Raw genomic sequence first — 20417 nt, forward strand, 5'->3', positions numbered from 1 at the left:
TTGGGTCTGTAGCTAAACTAACCCCCCACTTTTGACAAAGGTGGCGCTATAGAGTGCCTCTTCCACGCTCTCTTATGAACTTTTGCCAGTGTCTAGTTATCACAAATACTGATATGTGTTCTGAGTTTGATTGAAATTCTAAGCATGTTATATGCCTCAAAATCACCTGAAGAAGTATTCCAGTTTAACATGTTGCCACGGCAACATATTTTTTAGATATCAATATCCCCCCAGCAAATTATATCGGCTGTGTTTTAACATTATTCTGATGAAGTTTGAAAGCAAATTGAGTAATAATAAGATGCTGAATTCAAAGCATTTTGAAAATTGACACACTTCCTGCTGCCAGTTGGTGGCGCTATAACTTTGACTCCTAATAGTCACATATATTGCGATCGACATCATACAAAGAATAATCTGATGAAGTTTGATTTAAAATCAGGAAATGTATGTGGATGGTATTAGACACTTCCTGTTTCTCATTTCTCGCCATAATTTCAAACACCTCGCCACGAGCAAACCGTTCGAAATATCAAAAATCCCCTGGCAATTTTTCATCCCCAATGTCTTGAGATCATGTTGACCGAATTTGGTGGCATTCGGCAAAAAAACCTATGACAAGTATTTCAAATTCCAGAGCATGCGCTTTTTACATAACTCTAAATAGCTGACTTCCTGTTGGGCGGAGCCTATGACATGCAATACGAAAGTTGTTCGGCACGATGAGATCTGTATGTGTACTGAGTTTCATATGCATATGTGTGAGTATGTGTGAGCTATACATCAACATTTCTGACTGTGATCCAGGTGGCGCCGTAGAGCCCCTGTGCCACGCCCGGGTCCCAGCCTCTGCAGGCTCCTAAAGGCCACAGATTCCAAACTGTGCGCAAATTTTCAAGAGTTTTTGAGTATGTTAAGGACCCCAAAAGCCCCCACAACTTTGACGAAAAATATGAATACTAAACCCTAAATAACCAACTTCCTGTTGGGCGGAGCCTATGAACATGCAGTACGAAAGTTGTTTGGTTTGATGAGATCTACATGTGTACCGAGTTTCGTGTGTCTACGTGCAAGTATGTATGATATATGGCCCTCAGTATTCCAGGGGGCGCTGTAGAGCCCCTGTGCCACGCCCATGTATCGGTCTCTGCCCAGCCCTAATGGCCGCAGGTTCCAAGGTGTGTGCCAATTTTCAAGAGTTTTCGAGCATGTTAAGGACCCCAAAAGCCCCCGTAACGTTGGAAAAAATAATAATAATAATAAAAAATAATCCTAAGGAAAACAATAGGGCTCTCGCCCTCCAGGCTTGAGCCCTAATAATAAACAAAGCAGATACAAGAGGGTCCTCGCACCTCGGTGCTCGGGCCCTAATAATAATAATAATAATAATAATAATAATAATAATAATAAACGGAGCCAATTCCAAGAGGGTCCTCACACCATCGGTGCTCGGGCCCTAATTATGTGGGGGGAAAAAAACCCTTGAAGGGAAATTATTTTATATCACAGTTGCATCTTTGTCTGACGGTGGTTATACAAATGTGTTAGTTCACTGGCTTGTTCAGTGCCGCCTTTGAATAATTAAATGGGTGGAATTAATTTCATGGATTAATACAGGTGAGTTTAGCTAATATTTATGGTTGCAAATATCTCAGAAAAGCAGTTGCATTTAAGATCACTGCATATGGCACATCTGAACTGAATCTTATAGAAATAGAAAGTTTCATGCAGAAGTTATGTCCTAAAGACCCTATAAAGTAAGGAGTTTTTTTTCTAACACTTTTTTTTTTCTAGCACTCTCTTTTCTATTCCTAGTCTATCTTCTTGTTTTCTTTAATTATTAAAAATCATGACTCTAATACTAGCTTTTTCTATTCTTTTTTTATTCTATCTACTTGTTTTTTTTATTAATTATATATTTATATAAATAAAACTTGCTGCTTGTACTGCGTTAGACTAACCGGGACTTGTCACAGCACTTACATATTATTGCTCTTTTGTTGGTTTGATTGTTTCTGTTGTCCTCATTTGTAAGTCGCTTTGTATTATATAACATTTTCTTGCATATAACTGCTTAAAGTGTCATGAGCCCCTTTCACACTGCCATTCCGGCAAATACAGGGGTAAAGTGTTCCTGTAATTGTTCCCTGGTCGCTAGATTTGGCACTTTCACACTGCCAGTGATGACCCATTATATGTGCGTGCTTTCAGACACAACCCTTGAAGATCCCGTAACGACACGTGACATCAGCGCGTGACGTGTAATGTACGAGTCGACAACGCTTGGCACGTTATACTTTAACTGAAGCAAGCAAACGATCTAGGCGTCAGCGCGGAAAGTGAGGAACTAACTGATCTCTGCTTCATTACAGTTTGCACATATGTTTTCGTCGCGAATGTTGATCTTCCTTCAAAACAGCCGGTAAAAGAGTCGCGCGATAACGCGCGTCATCACTTCGATACGGAATTAGATCTGGCTTTTGTTCACACAGCGCTCGTTCCGGATCGATTACCGCAATGTTACTATGTCCCCGACCCGGGTTCGATTCGGTAAGCAATTCCGGGACGTGGTTGCTTTCACACAGAAGGCGACCAGGCAATGTTACGGGAATATTGCGGGTCCGACGTGCAGTGTGAAAGGGGCTATAGAAACGTTCAGATAGTCATTTAACACTGATTTTCTTCCGAAAGAAGAGGTTTTAAGACAAAACACGTGTGCTGACGAACACGGTGTAGGAAGAGGAAATTAAGCTAATCTCCCAATGTTTATTTTGGCTCCAGAAAGAAAATTGTGTGGCGCAGCAAACAGGATTTGTCCTTCGTTTCCCATCATATCTCAGCAAAAGTGTGTTTGTCAAGGAGCCGTAGGCTTATGAGGAGAGCACCTTTACGATGCATCACCACCTACCTGTCCCGTTAAATCCTCTTTCTTTGAGTCAGCTAGGCAGGGGTCCAGTCGCCCTGACCACACATGCCCAACTTCCCCTAACCTATCCTCACTCGCAGTCGTGCACCACGCACACAACTCCCTTCACAGCAAGAGACTGAAGTGCACTCTATCACTTTGCCAAGTGCACTTTATTAGTGTGTCGGCCCAGAAATCAAAGGCAGGTCATTTGTCCTCAGGCTGCGCATGTTTACTTTGAGTTGTTGCTCTCACCCACCCACACAAAAAATAAACTGAAATTCAAACAACCGATGTACTCACGGTTCAGTCAGAGAGGCGATTAGGCCTTGATTCAGTGGCAGTGTTTGAAGAGGGAGGAAATGATCATTTGTGCACATCCTGAAGGTATAGACTAGTAAAGATACAACAACAGATTACAAGCCGATAAATTCTTCAATGAATTTTACATGAATCATTTGCTGTTTTTCATTTGTATTATTCATGAGCATTTAAAAAAATGTTTTTATAATTTGCAGTTTGCAGTAAAAACAACAAAAAAAGAATGTATTTTCTTTTTTTCAGTTTAATTTATTTATTTAGTTAGTTAGTTTAGTTATTTAAAGTCCTTTATACTCACTGAGACATTTATTTGTTTTTTTTAATGCAGAAGAGCAGTAACATTGTGAAATATTATTGCAGTTTACTTTTTTTTGTTAGATTTTTTTTTTTTTTGGCCGAGATACAACTGTTTGAAATCTGGAATCTTAGGGTTCAACTTAAAGTTGTCCAAACGAAGTTCTTAGCAATGCATATTACTTATCAAAAATTAAAGGTGACCTATTACACCCATTTTTATAAGATGTAAAATAAGTATGTGATGTCCCCAGAGTGTGTATGTGAAGTTCTAGTTCAAAATACCCTACAAATAATTTTTTATAACTTGAAGAAATTGAAATTTTCTTCAGTTGAAATTTTAGGGTATTTGCCAAAACATGCTGTTTTTTTGTGTTTTTCTCTTTAAATGAAAACCAGCTGGTGCTCCCGCCCCCCTTTTCAGAAGTGGGTGGAGTTTCAAGAGCTTGTGCACCGGCATCATGCCGACAATAACCGAACACTCTCTCACGCACTAAAAATGTCAGAAACTGCTAGTTGCAGTGTTCAGCCATATATGTTCGAACCGGTGTCATGCCGAATTCTGCACTCTGCCAGATTATTTATGAATTACACAGACGGGTTGCACAGTACGATAAAAATAGCAACATAGCTGGTCTCATTTCCATTGGATGCTAATGCAAACTTTATAAGTGATTTATGAGGTTGACAGATTCAAGCGGTATATTTCACATTGCTTTCATATGCAATTTTTAACCATCACATTACTATTCACGTTCATTCTAGTAACACATGAAGGCAGGGCCAGTGAAAACAGACAGACAGCGGTAGCTTTAGCAACATACAGAGTAGCAAGAAGCTCTTTCAGAAAGGCAATTTTGGAAAACAAACGTGTGATACTACTTCTGGAGGTGTAGATGGATCATGAACAGCTGTCATTGCTCCATCATTCAGGAGCAACTTTTGTGCAAAACCTGCTTTATACTGACAATCATTCACAAAGCAGTAAATGATTCGCACAGACATAAACACATTTCTATAATGTTGAGGGAGCATTTTCTTCGAAAACAAAATTTACCCACTTTGTCTTCAGCAGCTCAGATAGATTTTGGAAGTAAATGGAGAGAGCTATGTGGATTCATACATCCAGCTACAGAACACCTAAAACGCTTGGGAGAAATTCTTGTCAGTTCAGCAGTGGCGGACTGTGCACAACTGTCTGTGAACTCGCGCAGGTCGGTTCTATCGTATAATAAGGCTGTGGCTAATGTGACGTCATATTAGCACCAATACTTGAGATAGGTCATTAGGAGACACTGCTTATGATTTATGGGAATTAAAAAAAAATAATGGGTGGATTTTTATCATTATAGGGTAGGGCTACATGATTATGACAAAAATCATAATTGTTGATTATTCCCTTGAAATTGTAATTGCGATTTATTAATTACGATTATCACAATTTACCATTGAATGATGCTTATACTATTGTTTGAAGCAGCTGCATGCCATATTTTTATGTGAAAATAAAAAAGCTAAAAAAACTCTTAACTGAAAAACATTTAGTGCTTTTCTATAGTATTAAGCCTCAGATGTCAAATATACATCGGATTGGTTCCTTTAAATTATAAAAAAGTAAATATGAATTGCATTACGTCATACTAAAACTTAAATTAAAATAATGGGAAAAACCCTTAAGGTAGCATGTAGAAAGAAAGAAAAAAGCATCTTAAGCATGCAGAATAGCATAAGTGGACTTTGAACGATTAATTGCCGCTTTGAACGACTACGTAATTGTGGCATCCATAATTGTAATCGCGATTAGAAATTTTATAAATTGTATTGTAGGGTGGATGTGTACACACACTGCCAACACACATTTATATCCAAACTAGGTCCCCTTTAAGTTTTGATAATATTTACAGTAGGAAATTTACAAAATATCTTACTGGAACATGATCTTTAGTTAATATCCTTATGATTTTTGGCATACAAGAAAAATCTATAATGTTGACCCATACAATGAATTGTTGGCTATTTCTTCAAATATACCTGTGCTACTTATGACTGGTTTTGTGGACCAGGGTCACATGTATTTTACAATGTTATTATTTCATTTTTAGCAGCCATTACTCCAACCTTCAGTGTCACATTGTTTATCAGAAATCATTCTAATATGCTGATTTTGTGCTCAATAAACATTTCACCTTTTTATCAATGTTGAAAACATTTGTCATTTTTAATACATGATCAGGATTCTTTCAATAAGGAAAGTTCAAAAGTGTATATATATATATATATATATATATATATATATATATATATATATATATATATATATATATATATATATATATATATATAATAATTTTTTTTTTTTGTAACAGTTTGTCAAGTCTTAACTAACAATTTTAATCAATTATATAGATCTTTGTTTAAAAGTATTAACTAAAATAAAACTAAAAATAAAAACGGATACTGTATGGTAAAACAAAGTCATAGTTTCTCATTGACAATTGCCTACTGTTTTTACGATAAGATCATATTAAAGGAGCCTGAAAGTAATATATGACGTTGATTTAAAAAATACTCCTAATTATTATATACTTTTATAACATTGGGGGCTCTGGGACCCCAGACAAAAATCATTCTCGAAATGAGTGTTCAAAGTGCAGCTTCCTCTGGTGTTATGAGCCTGTTGGACTGTTGCTCCCTCTCTAAGCTCTGCACATCCTTAATATTGAAATCCCTCATATTTGGCTTAGAATCGGAGTCAGGATTGGTTTATAAAGGTGAGTGTTTGATACCAACGCATTTCTCCTAAATAGATGTCAGAATATTTCAGATAGGTCATAGACTTGGAGCAGTTAGCAACTGCACAGTTATTTCCTAGCAAAAACTCTGAACTCTTTATCAACTACCTAGCAGCAATTCAGGACACTTTACTGCTGGTGAGTTTTGCACTACTCACATGTACTTCAGTTAAAGTATAAATCTAGATAATTTTTATATTGTGAAATGTTTCTTTTTAGCGTCTGGGTAAACATGCATTCTTTTCATGCAGAGAGAACATCTGACTGTAACGGTATGACTAGACTAATAGTCTCTCTGATGCTGTTATGAAAGATTGCTAAACTTGGCAGGCAGCTCGTTAATAGTTTCTGAAGTCGTGATATTTTCTGCCTCACCATCTGTGGTGTTTTCTTCTTTCTCTCTCTCTCTTTCTTTTTTCCTTAAAGCTCTCCTTCCTGTCAATAATGTCACTTAGCGTTCTGAAGGTGATTTATCCCGGGGACATTCGGTGGTTTAATACTGACTAAGCAAGAAAAACTCTCAGAATACCAGACCTGGACGTGACAAGATTTCACTCCTGGTTCATTTTGCCGTCGACAATCTCTCATGGTGTGCTTTAGATGTAACACAGTGAAATTTATGCTATCCATTAAACACGCTCTATAACTCGGTCGTTTAGTCTCCCCGGTTTGCGCCAGTCAACAGTCAGACACCAAAAAGGTCTTTAGAACTGTTTATCTGGGGTGAAAAACCCCATTATGTATGTGCATGCAGTCGAGAATGAACACATGCCAAGCACCAAATAAAAAAAGTTAGGGGGTGTGCCTGAAGCATGAATCCGTATTCAAAAGGCACGGAAAAACAAATAACGATTGCTAACGGTTGCCTGTCACATTGCAGTACATAGAGTTTCACTTATCACATAAACAGAGTAAGGAGAGATGACTGAGGATGATGGAGAATGATGTGCAGATCCTGAGCACCACTGACAAACATCTAATCTTGTAAAATGTGTGGTAAGTAGTAAGTACTGCCACTCCATAGTATAAATAGAGTGCGTGCGATCGCGAATTTTGAAGCAATCATCCATTCAAAAGCAGTTTCAATGCCAGGCATAATGGGGGCTCCCTGATCCCCTCAATTTTATATACAGTTTAATTATAAAACGATATAACTGCAAAAGTAGGCTATTGAAATTTTGTGGCCTACTATTGGCAAAAACATAATTGTAGACCCTATACGTGTTTTTGTGTTTTGCACCGTGCTTCATTGGGATCTCTCAGCAGGAGGGCCACCAGGCTGGGAGGTTGGCCGCCCTTTCAGTGAAAACACACAACCGATGACCTGACGAACACACGGGGATGTAATGAGTCTTCCAGACAGGCTGTTTTCTGCTTTATTACCATCCTTCCCCACTCGTGATGATTCATGGCCTTTTGTTTGTGGTGACTGCCACAAAGTGGCAAACATGCCCTGCTTGCAGAATTTTATTTTAGCCATTTTGTGGTTTTAAACACCCCTACATGCAGCACATATGTCATGATAGCCACCTCTCCACAACATTTTCACATGCCTTTCTGCTGCTTTTTCCACTCCCTCCCTCATTGGACTTGTCTTTTTGCATCCTCCCCCCTTATTCCTCACTTCTCTTGTCTTCACAAGCCTCAGTAGAGAGAGAGCGAGAAAGAGAGCGAGAGAGAGAGAGAGAGAGCGCGCACATGTGGGGGTGGGGAGGAATCACAGCTGAATTAGTTGAGACTCTCTGATTGGCTGAGAGGCCGGGTATTGTGGATAAGGGGGGTGGGAGAAAGAGCGGGGCTGGTGGCATTTGTTTATTACATATCCCCCCCCTCCTTATCTCATGTTATCACGGCAACGGCTCCTCTTATACAAACATAAAATAGACAGTGGAGGGGAAGTATCAGGCTCACTGACTATACAAGGGGAGGGGTGTGTGTGTGTTTGTGTATATGTGTGTGTGGTGTCTGTCTGCCTGAGAAAGAGAGCCATTTAATTTGTGGAGTGAACAGGGATATGCGTCAGTTCGTCCGTCGTATCCAAGACACTGCCGATGCCGCGTCCACAGTCTGCTCAGTGCCACGGTTTTATCAGGCGAGAGGGGTTGGTGCTCGGTGACGCCACCACCAGAAGAGAGAGACAGGCAGAGAACGAGAGGAAAGCGAGGCAGCGTTGGTGCACCGATGCCTGTGTGTACATGTGTTTGAGAGTGTCTGTGTGGGGCTGCCGGCGGTCCACTGCTACTTAGTTACTCTGGCTTCTTGCTGCTGCTGTACGTCCTTCATCCTGTCTGCCTCTGACACCATGATTTTTTGTAATCACTTAGGCGAATACAAGAAGGACGAACTCCTGGAAGCTGCGAGGTGAGTACATGCCTTCTCAAGCTTTCCTTGTCTAATTTCCCACTCTCCCATGATTCCATGCTCTTGTACAGTTTCCATAGTCACTGTTTTCTTTTGTCTGTGCACATGGATGTGAATTAAGGCATGTGTCGGAGAAGGTCCTTTTAAGACCAGGGATTTCTGACTCCGTAGATGGGTTTTCATACATACATGTGATGGCCTGGAGGAAGCTTGAGTTTCCATTTAGCAGCAGAATGCTTTATTCCATGTGGTGAATTCGGTTTTAATTGGTTTCCGAGTGCTGCAGGTGAAACCACAGGAAGAGGATGTGAAGGAGCTAGGGAGCACCTGTTGTCCAAGGAAACTCCATTTCACTAAACACTTGGGCCATGGTGAAACAAAACTGCCTCTGGTAACATCTGACATTCCTGCGATCCCAGCAGTCACTGCCGTTGTCACAGAGAAAAGATGTTCCTTTTCATACTCTACATTTAAATCTCCATTGGCTTTGCCCCCCTCTTTATACCCCTGCCTTGAGGCACAGCCCGCAGCATGGATACAAATCAGGACTCTTTTTGTTTTAATGATCAAGAGAGAAAGGAACTACAAAGGCCTTGTAATTCCCTCCACCGATCATTAGTAACATGTACGATCACGGGGGCCGCATTGTTGTGGAATTAAGTTGATCTCGCCCCCCACCCCGCATGTAACCCTATGAATTGAAAATTGTTTGTTGAGACTTGCAGAATGGAAGATGGACGAAGCCGATAGACAGACAAACAATTCACAAGAAAGTCGGGTTTGACTTATGGCCTGCTTCCCTCTAAGTGGTAATCTCCCGAAGACCAGGATGCATCTGCAAACGCATCAAGAAGATTGATGACACCCACCCATTTCTCAGCCTCTCTTCCCAGTTGTAATCTCCCAGCCAGTCCTATTTTCCCATGTCGGCGGCAGAGTGTGCATTTAAATGAAGGATCTCGTGTTGTTCACTGAAGCCAGTTATCTGTAGTTACTGGCAAGAGGAGACCAGAGCAACTACACGAACCTTACTGTTTTTGTGAGGCTTGACCTGAGGAAAGCACCTCTAGAGTCGACACAAGTCTGTGTTTGCATGCTTGCGAGAACCTGACCGTTTCCAAAGATGGACAACTTGATGTCGAAGCATTCCACTACATTGTTCTGCATCTGATATCTCCCTTTGCCATTGTTCACCAGCACTTTGCAACTTTGTTTTGAAAGGTGCTATATAAATACATGTTTACTTTTGATTAGAGTGGCATCTTTGGCCCCAGATGGCACAAGGTTTTGGCCGTAGGTCTGGTTTCTCTAACACTGTCATACTTGGTCACGCTTGGGCTGCTGGCGAGATGTGAAGGAGTCGCTGGCAGGTGCTGATGAGTCAAACCTCTGCAGGCCACAAGGCTGGAGCTCCAAGCTATGGCTCACTCTAATAACAGAGAAAACTTTATATATGGTATCCACAAGTGCCACTCATAGGCATGTGATACATTTTATATTGAAAGTACACTGTCGGTTACTACTTTATGTTCCATGAAATAAGCCACTGATAGATGCTTGTCATCTTATGTGCTCCTCCTCTTTTGATTATGACCCCATCTCTCCTTTAACTCATCACTCCTCATGTTTCCCTCTGTTCTTTAAAATGCTGCTTTCAGGAGTGGAAATGAAGAGAAGCTCATGGCCCTGCTCACGCCGTTAAACGTCAACTGCCATGCCAGCGACGGTCGCAAGGTAAGAACATTCACTGCGCCATAAACATTTGAAAACTGCTGGTGAAAACTCCATAAAGCTGTTAATATTGTCCTTCTGACAAACTTCCGAAATGGAGTCAAGGTAGATACCATATTTAATATAAATCTATTGGGAGAGTTAATGACCCTAGTCTCAATCAACTTTGTATTTTAATTTGTTTTGGTTTTTGTTAGTTTTCACTCATTGTTTGTTTTCTTTCCCAGTGTTTTCTAGTTTCCGTTTATTTTAGGCTTTTTATTGTAACGGGTTTATGGTATAGCACGTACCTAAAAATTACTTTGTTCTGTGATCAGATTTACACTAACTTTTAGTTTGAATTCAGTTTTTCCCATTTCTGTTCGTTTATATGTATTTCTGCTATGTATGAGAGCATTCTATTTAGTTTTTGTTTCATTTTCACACTAACACCGCTCATCTTTCAAACCAAAATAGAACTGATTCAAGTCAGCTATTGAGACATTGCCTTAATTTGCATATTCAGTTAAATATGGTGTCTACCAGGCTTCATTGTGAGAAATGGGCATTGTTCCCTTCTCCTTGCATTAGCTTATTTGCAGTTGAAAATAAGTTTAATTTATGTCATAATCATCAGATTACAAGTAAAAGTGGATGTGCAGGGTTGGGTTTAAAGCTGAAGCTAAGAAGCATCGCTCTGAATTTTTATTTTAATTGGTTCATATTTAATCAAGTACATCACTCAAGTAATTTATGTGGAACTGCCATTTAATTAGTCTAGTTTGTGCTTTCGTTCTTGTGTATGAAATTCAGTGCTCAGCATTGCACTTATCAGAGTTTTAGGTTCAGAGAAATATTGCTTGCGTTGGGTTTAAAGATTAACGCAAGCCCTAAGGTTTTTATGAATAAATACAACAGTTTACTTGCAGCAAAATTACTAACCTAAACTCCACTCATATGGGTTTAATATGAGCTTTAAATGGAGATTTTTTGTTGTTGTTGCATAATGCATGTTGACTTATTGTGTTTTCAAATCGGATTTATCTATTTTAAACAAGACTTGTATGAATTTTGTCAGCAGCGCATGTAAAACTGTGTACAACGACTTTTTCATCAATATTTGTCACTGAGGACAAGATAGGAGCAGTGAAATGGTTGCAGAAGAGTCCTAATCTCTCCGTAAGATCAAGGGCTTGATTTAGAGGAATTACTCTCAGCCGGTGCATGTAGTCCTCATGCATATTTATCGAATATTGACTGATTTCCCAAGCGTGCTACCCAAAAGGTTTTTCTTCTCCGCTTTGGTAAACATTTTGAGAAGAGTCTGTCTGTAGACATGCACTCTCATCTCATATGCACTGTCTGTGATATTACTGAAAAGTGTTTAACAGAGATTGGTGCCTTAGTGCATAATTATTCCCTTAATTCAGCAGAATGTGGCAGTAATAATTTAGATTGCAAATGCAGTATATATAAGCACTCTGAAGGATGCTGCAATGATTTGCCAGGTTTTTTTTATTAGTTTTTTTTATTTCTCGGTGCTGATCGGGATTAACAAATCACTGTCACTTGTGATTACAAGCTAAGACATTTTATTAAATCATTTTAAAGAAATTGCAGGAAGGATTTAATTTTGTATGTCAGGTACCAATCCTCTAATTTCATGGATATTTCTAATACTTTATGCCTTTTTAAATGTCTGCAAATTTGAATGCAACTTATCATAGGATCTGGCTTTTTTATGTATTTTGCTTGAGTGTAATGCTTAAAAATAATACAATATGTATGCAAACATAATCCTAAAATGACTATCTGCAGTTACATGGTTGTATTAGATTACATTTACTGACACAATGTTGTATCAACGTGTCTATTTTTTATTTTTCAAATCTGATTTGAGATATTAATTGTTTCCAGTATCCTTGAATAGTATGCAATTGATGTCCAAAAAATGTAATGCAGTGCAGCAAAACATATCTGTGCTTCTTAATGCTGTTTATTTGCTACCTTTATAACACAACATAAATGTTGTCCTTTAGATCATGAAATGCATCCCTGAACTTGTTTAACAAGGTCTCTATTCATCCTAAAACAGGTGAGTGTAGTAAAGGCTCACTGAGGATGTACCTGAGATTGGCTTTTATCGACCCAAGGGCGCATATCTCGGCTGTCTGTGTTAGCGCCTCTAAAAAAGTCTGATGCTCATCACCTTAGTAATTTTAGAAAGTGTTTCTGTGTGAGATGCCGTCATTAGTTAAGGGATTACAGTATTTCGATTCATCTGATCTGTACCCTCTCGAATGAATCTCAATGGATTCATCCCACTCACAGAATAGATTGGCATTGCATTTCGTGTTTAATAGATTTTGGTTAATGATGCGTAAGAATTTTACAATCACCACGATGATGCTTATTCAAACACAAAGAGCTGGCGTGTGCATTATGCCCGGGATAATCTTTAGCTCTTTTGGACTTAATGAAAAAAACGCTCTTTCTGGGTCCATCTGCTTTAGTTGGCTGTTTTGCTCTCCCAGGCAGCTTTATGCGTGCATAAAGATCAGTCTAAGCTAACGTCTATAGCGGCTTCTCCCTGAATCACGGAGATGCTACTCTCCTGCCTTTTGTTGCTTCCTTTGCTTCTGAATGTAGCCCTAGGTGCACTCGCTACTTCATTAGATACAGAAAGACACTACAGGAAGAATAGAGAATGTCAGATTGCAAAACCGGAATCCTTTGTTTGTTTGATGTAATCAGAAAATACCGTCTTCTGTAGATCCACTGAGAGGTGTTTCTCTATTGTCTGTTTACCTGCTTTTATTCTTCTCCATTCTACGATGAAGAGAAAGACCTTGGAAGCGTGTTATTTAGAGCTCTGTCACTTTAATTTCATAGCCAATTTCATCCACCTGATACTCTAGTCTCAACCATGAAAAGTGATTTGACTTACAGCGACCGGCAGTGCTGTTTAGAGACAGAGCCTTCCTCCACAAAACACCCCCGTCCTTTAACGCTGAGCAGATTTTCGCTGGACCCCTTCCAAACCCCCATATGGTTGAATTATGTATTCTGCACTCAGACAGAGAAGCACTTCCTTGGTCTTCTGTCCACACATCTCTGTGCCAAACAGTGTGTTGGGGTTATACTCAATGTTCTGTAATGATTGGGGGTGCATCGGTTCAGATTTCTCACTCTTTGGTTTTATGATTATGCTTTCAATCAGTAAATACTACAGATGTTTTGGTCAAGTGTACCAATTAGTTTAAATGGAAGCTGTTTACTATAATTTCATATTTTAAATTCTCAACACAGGCATTATTCTCCAACATTTTATTTTCCATAAAGCCCCTTATTATACCTTTACATGCATTAAACCACATATTGAAATATGTTATAAATCAGGGGTGGTGAACTCCAGTCCTGGAGAGCTGCAGCCCTGCAGAGTTCAGCTCCAACCCTAATTCAGATTCACCAGTTTGTAGCTTCCTAGTAACCGGTCAGTCCTTGATTAGCTTGTTCTGGTGTGTTTGATTAGGGTTGAAGCAAAACTCTTCGCCACCCCTATTATATGTATATAGCTTACGTTGCTTGTCTTTATGTCGGCATTATTGCTGTCTTATTGTGAAAACATCAGTTTCTTTTCCTCTCGTCCTTGTTTACAGTCATTCAGCAATACAATTAAATTATAGTAAATGTTATGTAAAAATGGACACATCACAATTCATACAGAGATGCAGTTTGATTTGAAAGAACATTTTATTTAATTTGATTCTATTTTAATGTCATCCCACTTATGTAATGTTAGGGCTCTTTCACTGATATTTGTTGCCTTTTCTTTCTGACTGTTGCCCAGCTTTAATGTTTACAGTGAACACAAGATATAGTGAAAGGCTCTGTCCACCTCTCTCTTCTAAAAAGTGTGGGGTGTTTGTGTTGATAACACTGTCCTCAGTGCTACGTTTCATTTTATAGAACTTTTCACAGTTGCTTCATTCTGCACAATCAATCAAGCAGGTTAGCAGGTTGTTTTTTTTTTACTGAGAATATACACATGACCCTTGTGTTGTCTGTAAGCGAAAACACCATGCTGGTGAGGGAGGTCCACCAGGTCCATTGCAACATATTGTCCAAACTTGCTTCACCATGGTTGTCTAGGTCATACATAGTGGTTTGATATTCAGACTGGTGCATGATAATGCTGTAGACTTCCTTCCCACTGAGCCTTAATTAGCCAAGATATCTCCATTCAAAATGATATCTTCCGCTCCACTCCACTGCCAGATACAAGCAACTTCTGTATGGATGGCAATGGTGTGACGCACTTTCACCCGCTCTCCATTACAAGTGAACCACTTTTCATTTTGTAATTATATGTTTGCCTCAGTGGCCATCACGCTCTGAGCCCTGGATGCTGTAACAGATGGCCTTGCGCCCTCAATTTATTGCTTGCTGTTTTCCACACACTTCACCTCTCTGGGGATTTTAGATTATACAGGACACATCATTCATAAAATATTGATTTAGTTGTTGTGTTTTTTTTTCTTTCTGTGTTCCCTTGCAAAAACCAAGCACATGGAACCATTGTATAGAATAAGGTTGTCACCAGAGCAATATTTCAGTAGTCGATACAAATACAAGTGATTTTCTCAAGGTACCAATTTTGAGACCACAGCAAAGTTCAATAGCAATTTTGAAACGGCACTGCTTTTACATAATTGCTTAAACTGCAATTATGGAAAAACGTTGCTTTAGTTAGTCAACTAAAAAAAAGTATGGTGGCTCAGCAGTGCACCACACAATGAAATCTCCACAACACAATGGAAACAAGCCACGACATAACAAAATTAGAACAACGCAATGCAAATAGAAACAAGCTGCAACACAAAAGATGTAGCGCAACACAATGGAAACAAGCCTCAACACAACAGAAACTAGTCGCAACACAACCAAGTTGCAACAAAACAAAATTAGCACAACACAATGGAAACAATCCACAATATAGCAAAATTAGCACAACACATAGAAATGTGTCATTTGCGTTGTGTTGTGTGGATTTTTTTTATGTAGATATTGTTGTGTTGTGCACTACTGGGCCACTGTATTAAAGTTTTAATAAGGTAAATTAAAATGCCAAGTAAACATTGCTTCAGGTAAATGTTTTTTTTTTTTTTACATTTCACATAATTCACTATTTTTTATTGTAAGAAATTTTATGAAATTTCTAAGAAATTATTGTTCTCTGTTTACACTGTTTTTTTTTATTTCACTTAAATTTTTTTTTTTTTTTTTTGCATTTTAACAATGACATTTTTTTTACAGTTCTATACAATTTACATAATTTTGTTCTTTCTATTTAGATTTCCGCGTATTTGACCATAAAGTAGAACAGAATCGTAATGTGCTGTGTTTGGTTATTTTCACATCTATTATGTATAACAGCATGAACCTAGAGGCTTCTGCCATCTCCAACATCTATCCTAATGACAGATCTCATCTCAGCCTTTGCCACGCAGACCGACATCTCTCTCAGCACCCTGCAAATTACCCCACATTCATCTTTCCCATGTATTGCTGTTGTTAGTGTTTTGATGCTGACCAATTTCAGTAGCTTCAAAGTTGTACCAACAATGATATATTGAAAGCTCGTCTCCAGTCCCATGCTGTGAAATTAGGGCTTCCTGTTTTCTTATTTGAAGGGCTGTCTCATCACGAGCAGAGATTTCTTTTTCGCTGCTAAATATATGCAGTGCTGTGTGCTCGCTGTGCTACACTGAATCAAGATCACTGCAAAACGGTCAGGTTTTTTTGCAAATGTGAAAGCCTTTTTCTCATGTCAGTCAGATCTAACTAGTCAGCTGTCTAGAGGTCATTCTATTAGGACTCTTTTAAGAAAGCTTTAATGCTGTATTGTCTATTCTCAAAACATTTGTGCTTATATAATTATATATATATAATTTTTTGCTTTTGTTGAGTGTACTGCGAACCATATAAAATAAGGCTTTCTTTTAAAACTGTACTCTTTATTTGTTTTTGGTATTTTTACTACTCTGCTTACTGTGTGCAGATTTCTTCAGAGTATTCTATTTTCAGTTTTTCCACAATGACTTCTTGTTGCGTAGGAGGTAAAGGTCTTGACAGTTCTGTTCTTTAATTTATTGCAGATTAAATAGGTCTCTCAAGGCAGCAGTCGTCAAACATGTGGAAAGATTTACTGCCACAATCCTCTCTCAAGTATCTCTTATGATGTATTGCTCATTTATAATTGTAAGCTTTCAGCAGATTAAAAGTTATTTTAAATTAAATACATTTTTGTTAGTGTTGTTAGTTGTAAGTGGCTTGCTTGTTAATTTTTTTTATTTTTTATAAAAAAAGCATTTACTTTAGGAATATTTTTTTATATAAGACGTTAATGTGCCGGCATGCTGAATTTAAAGGGACAGTTCACTCCAAAATTTGAATTGTGATTATATATCCTAATATTGGTAATGATGTTGGTATTTATAATGTACATCAGAAATGTACATCATCTAGCACGGCATTTTACGCTCCTCTGTCATATTTTCTGGCTGGCCGTGTTGTCTCAGCATTCCATGGCAGCTGCGACCCTGGAGGAGCTCCTGCTCAGCGAAGCGTTAGCGTGTTAAATGTACCCTCTTGAACTGCTTTGTATTCAGGTTGGGCCTCTGCCTGCCTTTCTCTTGTAAGCATGTGAGGAACCAGGCACGTGGTTGGCGCTTCTCATATTGCAATTTGCTACAACCTGTGAGGATTTAGAGGATGAAAAGTGACTGTCCTGTGGATCAACGTCTCGAGGATGGAATAGGTGACCACCGGTCTTACTATACACCCCTTACAGACTAGATTTAAGCAAAAATTCAGTTGAAACTTGATCTCTGTTCAGTAATCATCTATCATTTTATCTATCGATTTAGCTATTGTTCTGTTATGCATCATTCTGTTGTTTTTTGTTTTTCTTTCTTTTTATTAGACACTTAGATAATTAAATATTTGCATTGTCCTGAATGTATGCATTCAAAATCAATTTGCAATACTATGTCCTGTTTGCCATCACAATTCAAATTAAATTCATGAATTGAACTGAAAATTAAACGGTGTTCTCAATTTATTTCTAAATGTTGCAAAACATCCCGCGTGTCACATACAGTTTTGTTAGTTAATTTGCATTATACTCATGAAGTTTCATGTACAACACAATCTGGTATATACTTTTTTGTGAATCCAGAGTCCTGCATGCTGAAAAAAAGCTCCCTGAGATTGCTGACAGCAGATTCAGGATTCAGTTGCTGATGGATTGACCAGTGGCACTGATTCCTGTCGTGCTGCTGCTCTCCACAAACCAAAGTCTAGATTTGCATGCACTAGAAGTCAGACCAGTAACGGGGACAGTGTGGGCTTTCTCCAGAGGGGGCTGGTGGTGGGTCAGGCATGGAGGCACACCTCAACCCCCTCCAGGGAGACTTATATTCTCCTAAACACTTCCAGAAGTTAGCAATGCTGTCGACCATCCAGGGTGACTTGAGGGCGCAGTATGGCTGGTTTCTTGTGGCTCTTTTAAAGGGCTCATTTACTGGGCTGTGAAGAGGGTTAAGTCACTTAGGGCGACAGTGGTTTGGCCCGGGAGACAGAGAGGGAGTGCCGATGTGTGAAATGAAGGAGTGCTTCGCAGTAGTTGTAGCTGTCTGAACGATGGAAAAAGCAGAGTCATTAGTCTCCTGTCTGGAGAAGAGGTTGTCAGTGAAGACAGAGACACTGCTCATCATGATACCTTTAATGCCACACTAAAAGCTAAGCTCCATCTTTGCTGAAAAAGTCATCTTTGCGGTGACACTTTTTCATGGCAAGGACACTATGAGTGGACATGCTTTTCATCAAAATGTGAGAACATTCACACAGTTTGCAGGATGACTGTGAAAATAAAATTGAAAAATCACAACCCCGTGGCACAATTTTAAAGTGAATTTTTGCTCTAATTTGTTCTAATTGATTAAGGCTAGGTTTTAGGAGGTAGCGCTTTTGCACATTCTGTCAGTTCAGACTCTGTTAAATGTAGCTTTCACACTTGATGCATTTGCTCAGTCAGGACAATCTGAATTTGCATCTCTTTCTTATGTTTACACTGTGTTGTTGTTCAAAAGTATGCTTTTGTAATCAACCCGAGTACCTCTAAAAGCTTATTGCTCCAAAAATAAACAATTTGCAATTCACTTCTTTATTTTCATTCATAGTAGCCACAACACAAAAGTAGCTCACACTGATTTTCCAACCCCCTTTTTTTTGTAGTTTTTAAGAACTAAAAAGCTGGATTTTCGTAAAAGTGAAGATAGGTTGAGGCCCAATCCCAATTCTATTTTATACCCCTTCCCCTACCCCTCCGCCCACCCCTTCCCCTTGTCCCTTGAAACAGAGTGTCAAGGGGTAGAGTAGAAAATAGTCCCCTTAGGATTGGGACACCACTACTATGCCGTCACACGTCATCATTCCTCGTCTAGTTCTTACAATACACACATAAACTGGTGTGCTGGTGTGCATTAGAGCATTTAATTATCGTTCTCGGAAATCGTGCAGCTCACACATCCAGGAGAATATAAACTTGTCAACCATGCCCCACGACTTTTATTAAATACAGTTTAAATACTGAATCGCTACATTATATTTTCCAGCGACGAGAGGATACAATCGCTGTTTTTAAGTAAACTCACTCTAAACAGATAAACGCAGAGACGCGAATACACGCAACTTCCATTTCTCTTTCTCTCTCGGTTTAGCGATTTCTAATTATTGGGGGGATTAGCCCCCATCAATGTCTACGGCAGTTATCGCCCTGATCAGACATATGCTGTGGCATTATCATGCAGTCTGTAATGATATGACGTTGGCAAATATTAGCGATTTTTTTTGCAAACATTTCTTTGAGTAACACGTCCGTCCTAGGCAACATCGCGTTCATAATCACAAATGAATTGCCTGCAGTAATGAACGTGATATTGTGTAGCTTTTCAGTGAACTACACCGCTGTATATTAAATGCCACTCCACCTGAAAGCACGTGATGGAGATTTAATACTAATCACATAACAGGCTTTACTGATGTGATGTGCATGATGTTTAAATATTTTATCGGAATCAGTGTAAAATCAAAGCAGAAACGAATGACTTGCCCTGACTCTTTTTCTTGAAGTGGAAAATAATTTATCAGTGGCATGCTAGCTTTAGACAATGTCTCCGAACACTGATTGAAAGCCATACTTGTGAGTGTGTGTGTGTGTGTGTGTGAGAGAGAGAGAGAGAGAGAGAGAGAGAGAGAGAGAGAATAGGAAGCGTACTCCAGAGTGTGAGATTTGCCACGGTCTGGGTTTAAAAATGATGGAGCTCTCTGAAGTGCAGGACGTTAACACAGCACACTGGAGCACATTATCAAGATGCCTTCTACTGGGGCTCAGGGAAAAACAATCACTTACCGTACACCTACCGCAGATCCCATCAATCATGTCACAGTTGTTCCATGGTGAACAATTGACTTTTTCATTTTCTCTGTGTTTTTACTTTTTCTCACTGCTGCTTTTTTCTCAGATTAGTTTTGAGCTGGGCTCTGTTGTATGTTAAATATACACTGTAGTCAGTTCCACTTAACCTGTCTGAACTTTTAACCATGACACTAAACTTGTGCAGTTAGCTTGTTCCCTTCCTTAGTTGTGCAGTTGTTATTTTGTATTTATCTGATCTTCTTTCCCCAAGAGACGCATAAGATTCCACTCCACTTTCTTTTAGAGAATTTGCTAATTGGCATTAAATGGCTACAAACATAAAAACTTTCATCATTTACTTACCCTCAGGGTTTTCCAAACTTGACTGATTTTCTTCTGTGGAACGAAAACATTTAGAAAAATATCTCTTATTTTTTTTAACTGAAAATCAGTGTAGCCCAGTGTAATTTTCGGACAGCACAGACTTCGAGTGTATGGTCGAAAAACACTGAAAATTTTGTGAAATATTTTATTTCATGTGTAGAAAGAAAGA

The 20417-nt window shown here is 38.9% G+C and overlaps 2 protein-coding genes across 3 annotated transcripts in view; both read left to right on the forward strand.

The window, feature by feature from the left end:
* The window catches only part of LOC113038752 (mitotic-spindle organizing protein 2), a 1160083-nt gene that overhangs the window by 360515 nt on the left and 779151 nt on the right, over positions 1-20417 (forward strand). The window lies entirely within an intron of this gene.
* Positions 8110-20417, forward strand: part of LOC113038713 (tankyrase-1) — a 52283-nt gene continuing 39975 nt past the window's right edge. The window contains exons 1-3 of the mRNA XM_026196333.1: positions 8110-8499; positions 8637-8673; positions 10332-10407. Of these exons, the coding sequence (XP_026052118.1) occupies positions 8364-8499; positions 8637-8673; positions 10332-10407 (249 nt within the window). The 5' untranslated portion in view covers positions 8110-8363. The remainder of the gene's footprint in view (positions 8500-8636; positions 8674-10331; positions 10408-20417) is intronic.

This window comes from Carassius auratus, chromosome 21 (assembly GCF_003368295.1).
Source record: "Carassius auratus strain Wakin chromosome 21, ASM336829v1, whole genome shotgun sequence".
NCBI classification, from domain to species: domain Eukaryota; kingdom Metazoa; phylum Chordata; class Actinopteri; order Cypriniformes; family Cyprinidae; genus Carassius; species Carassius auratus.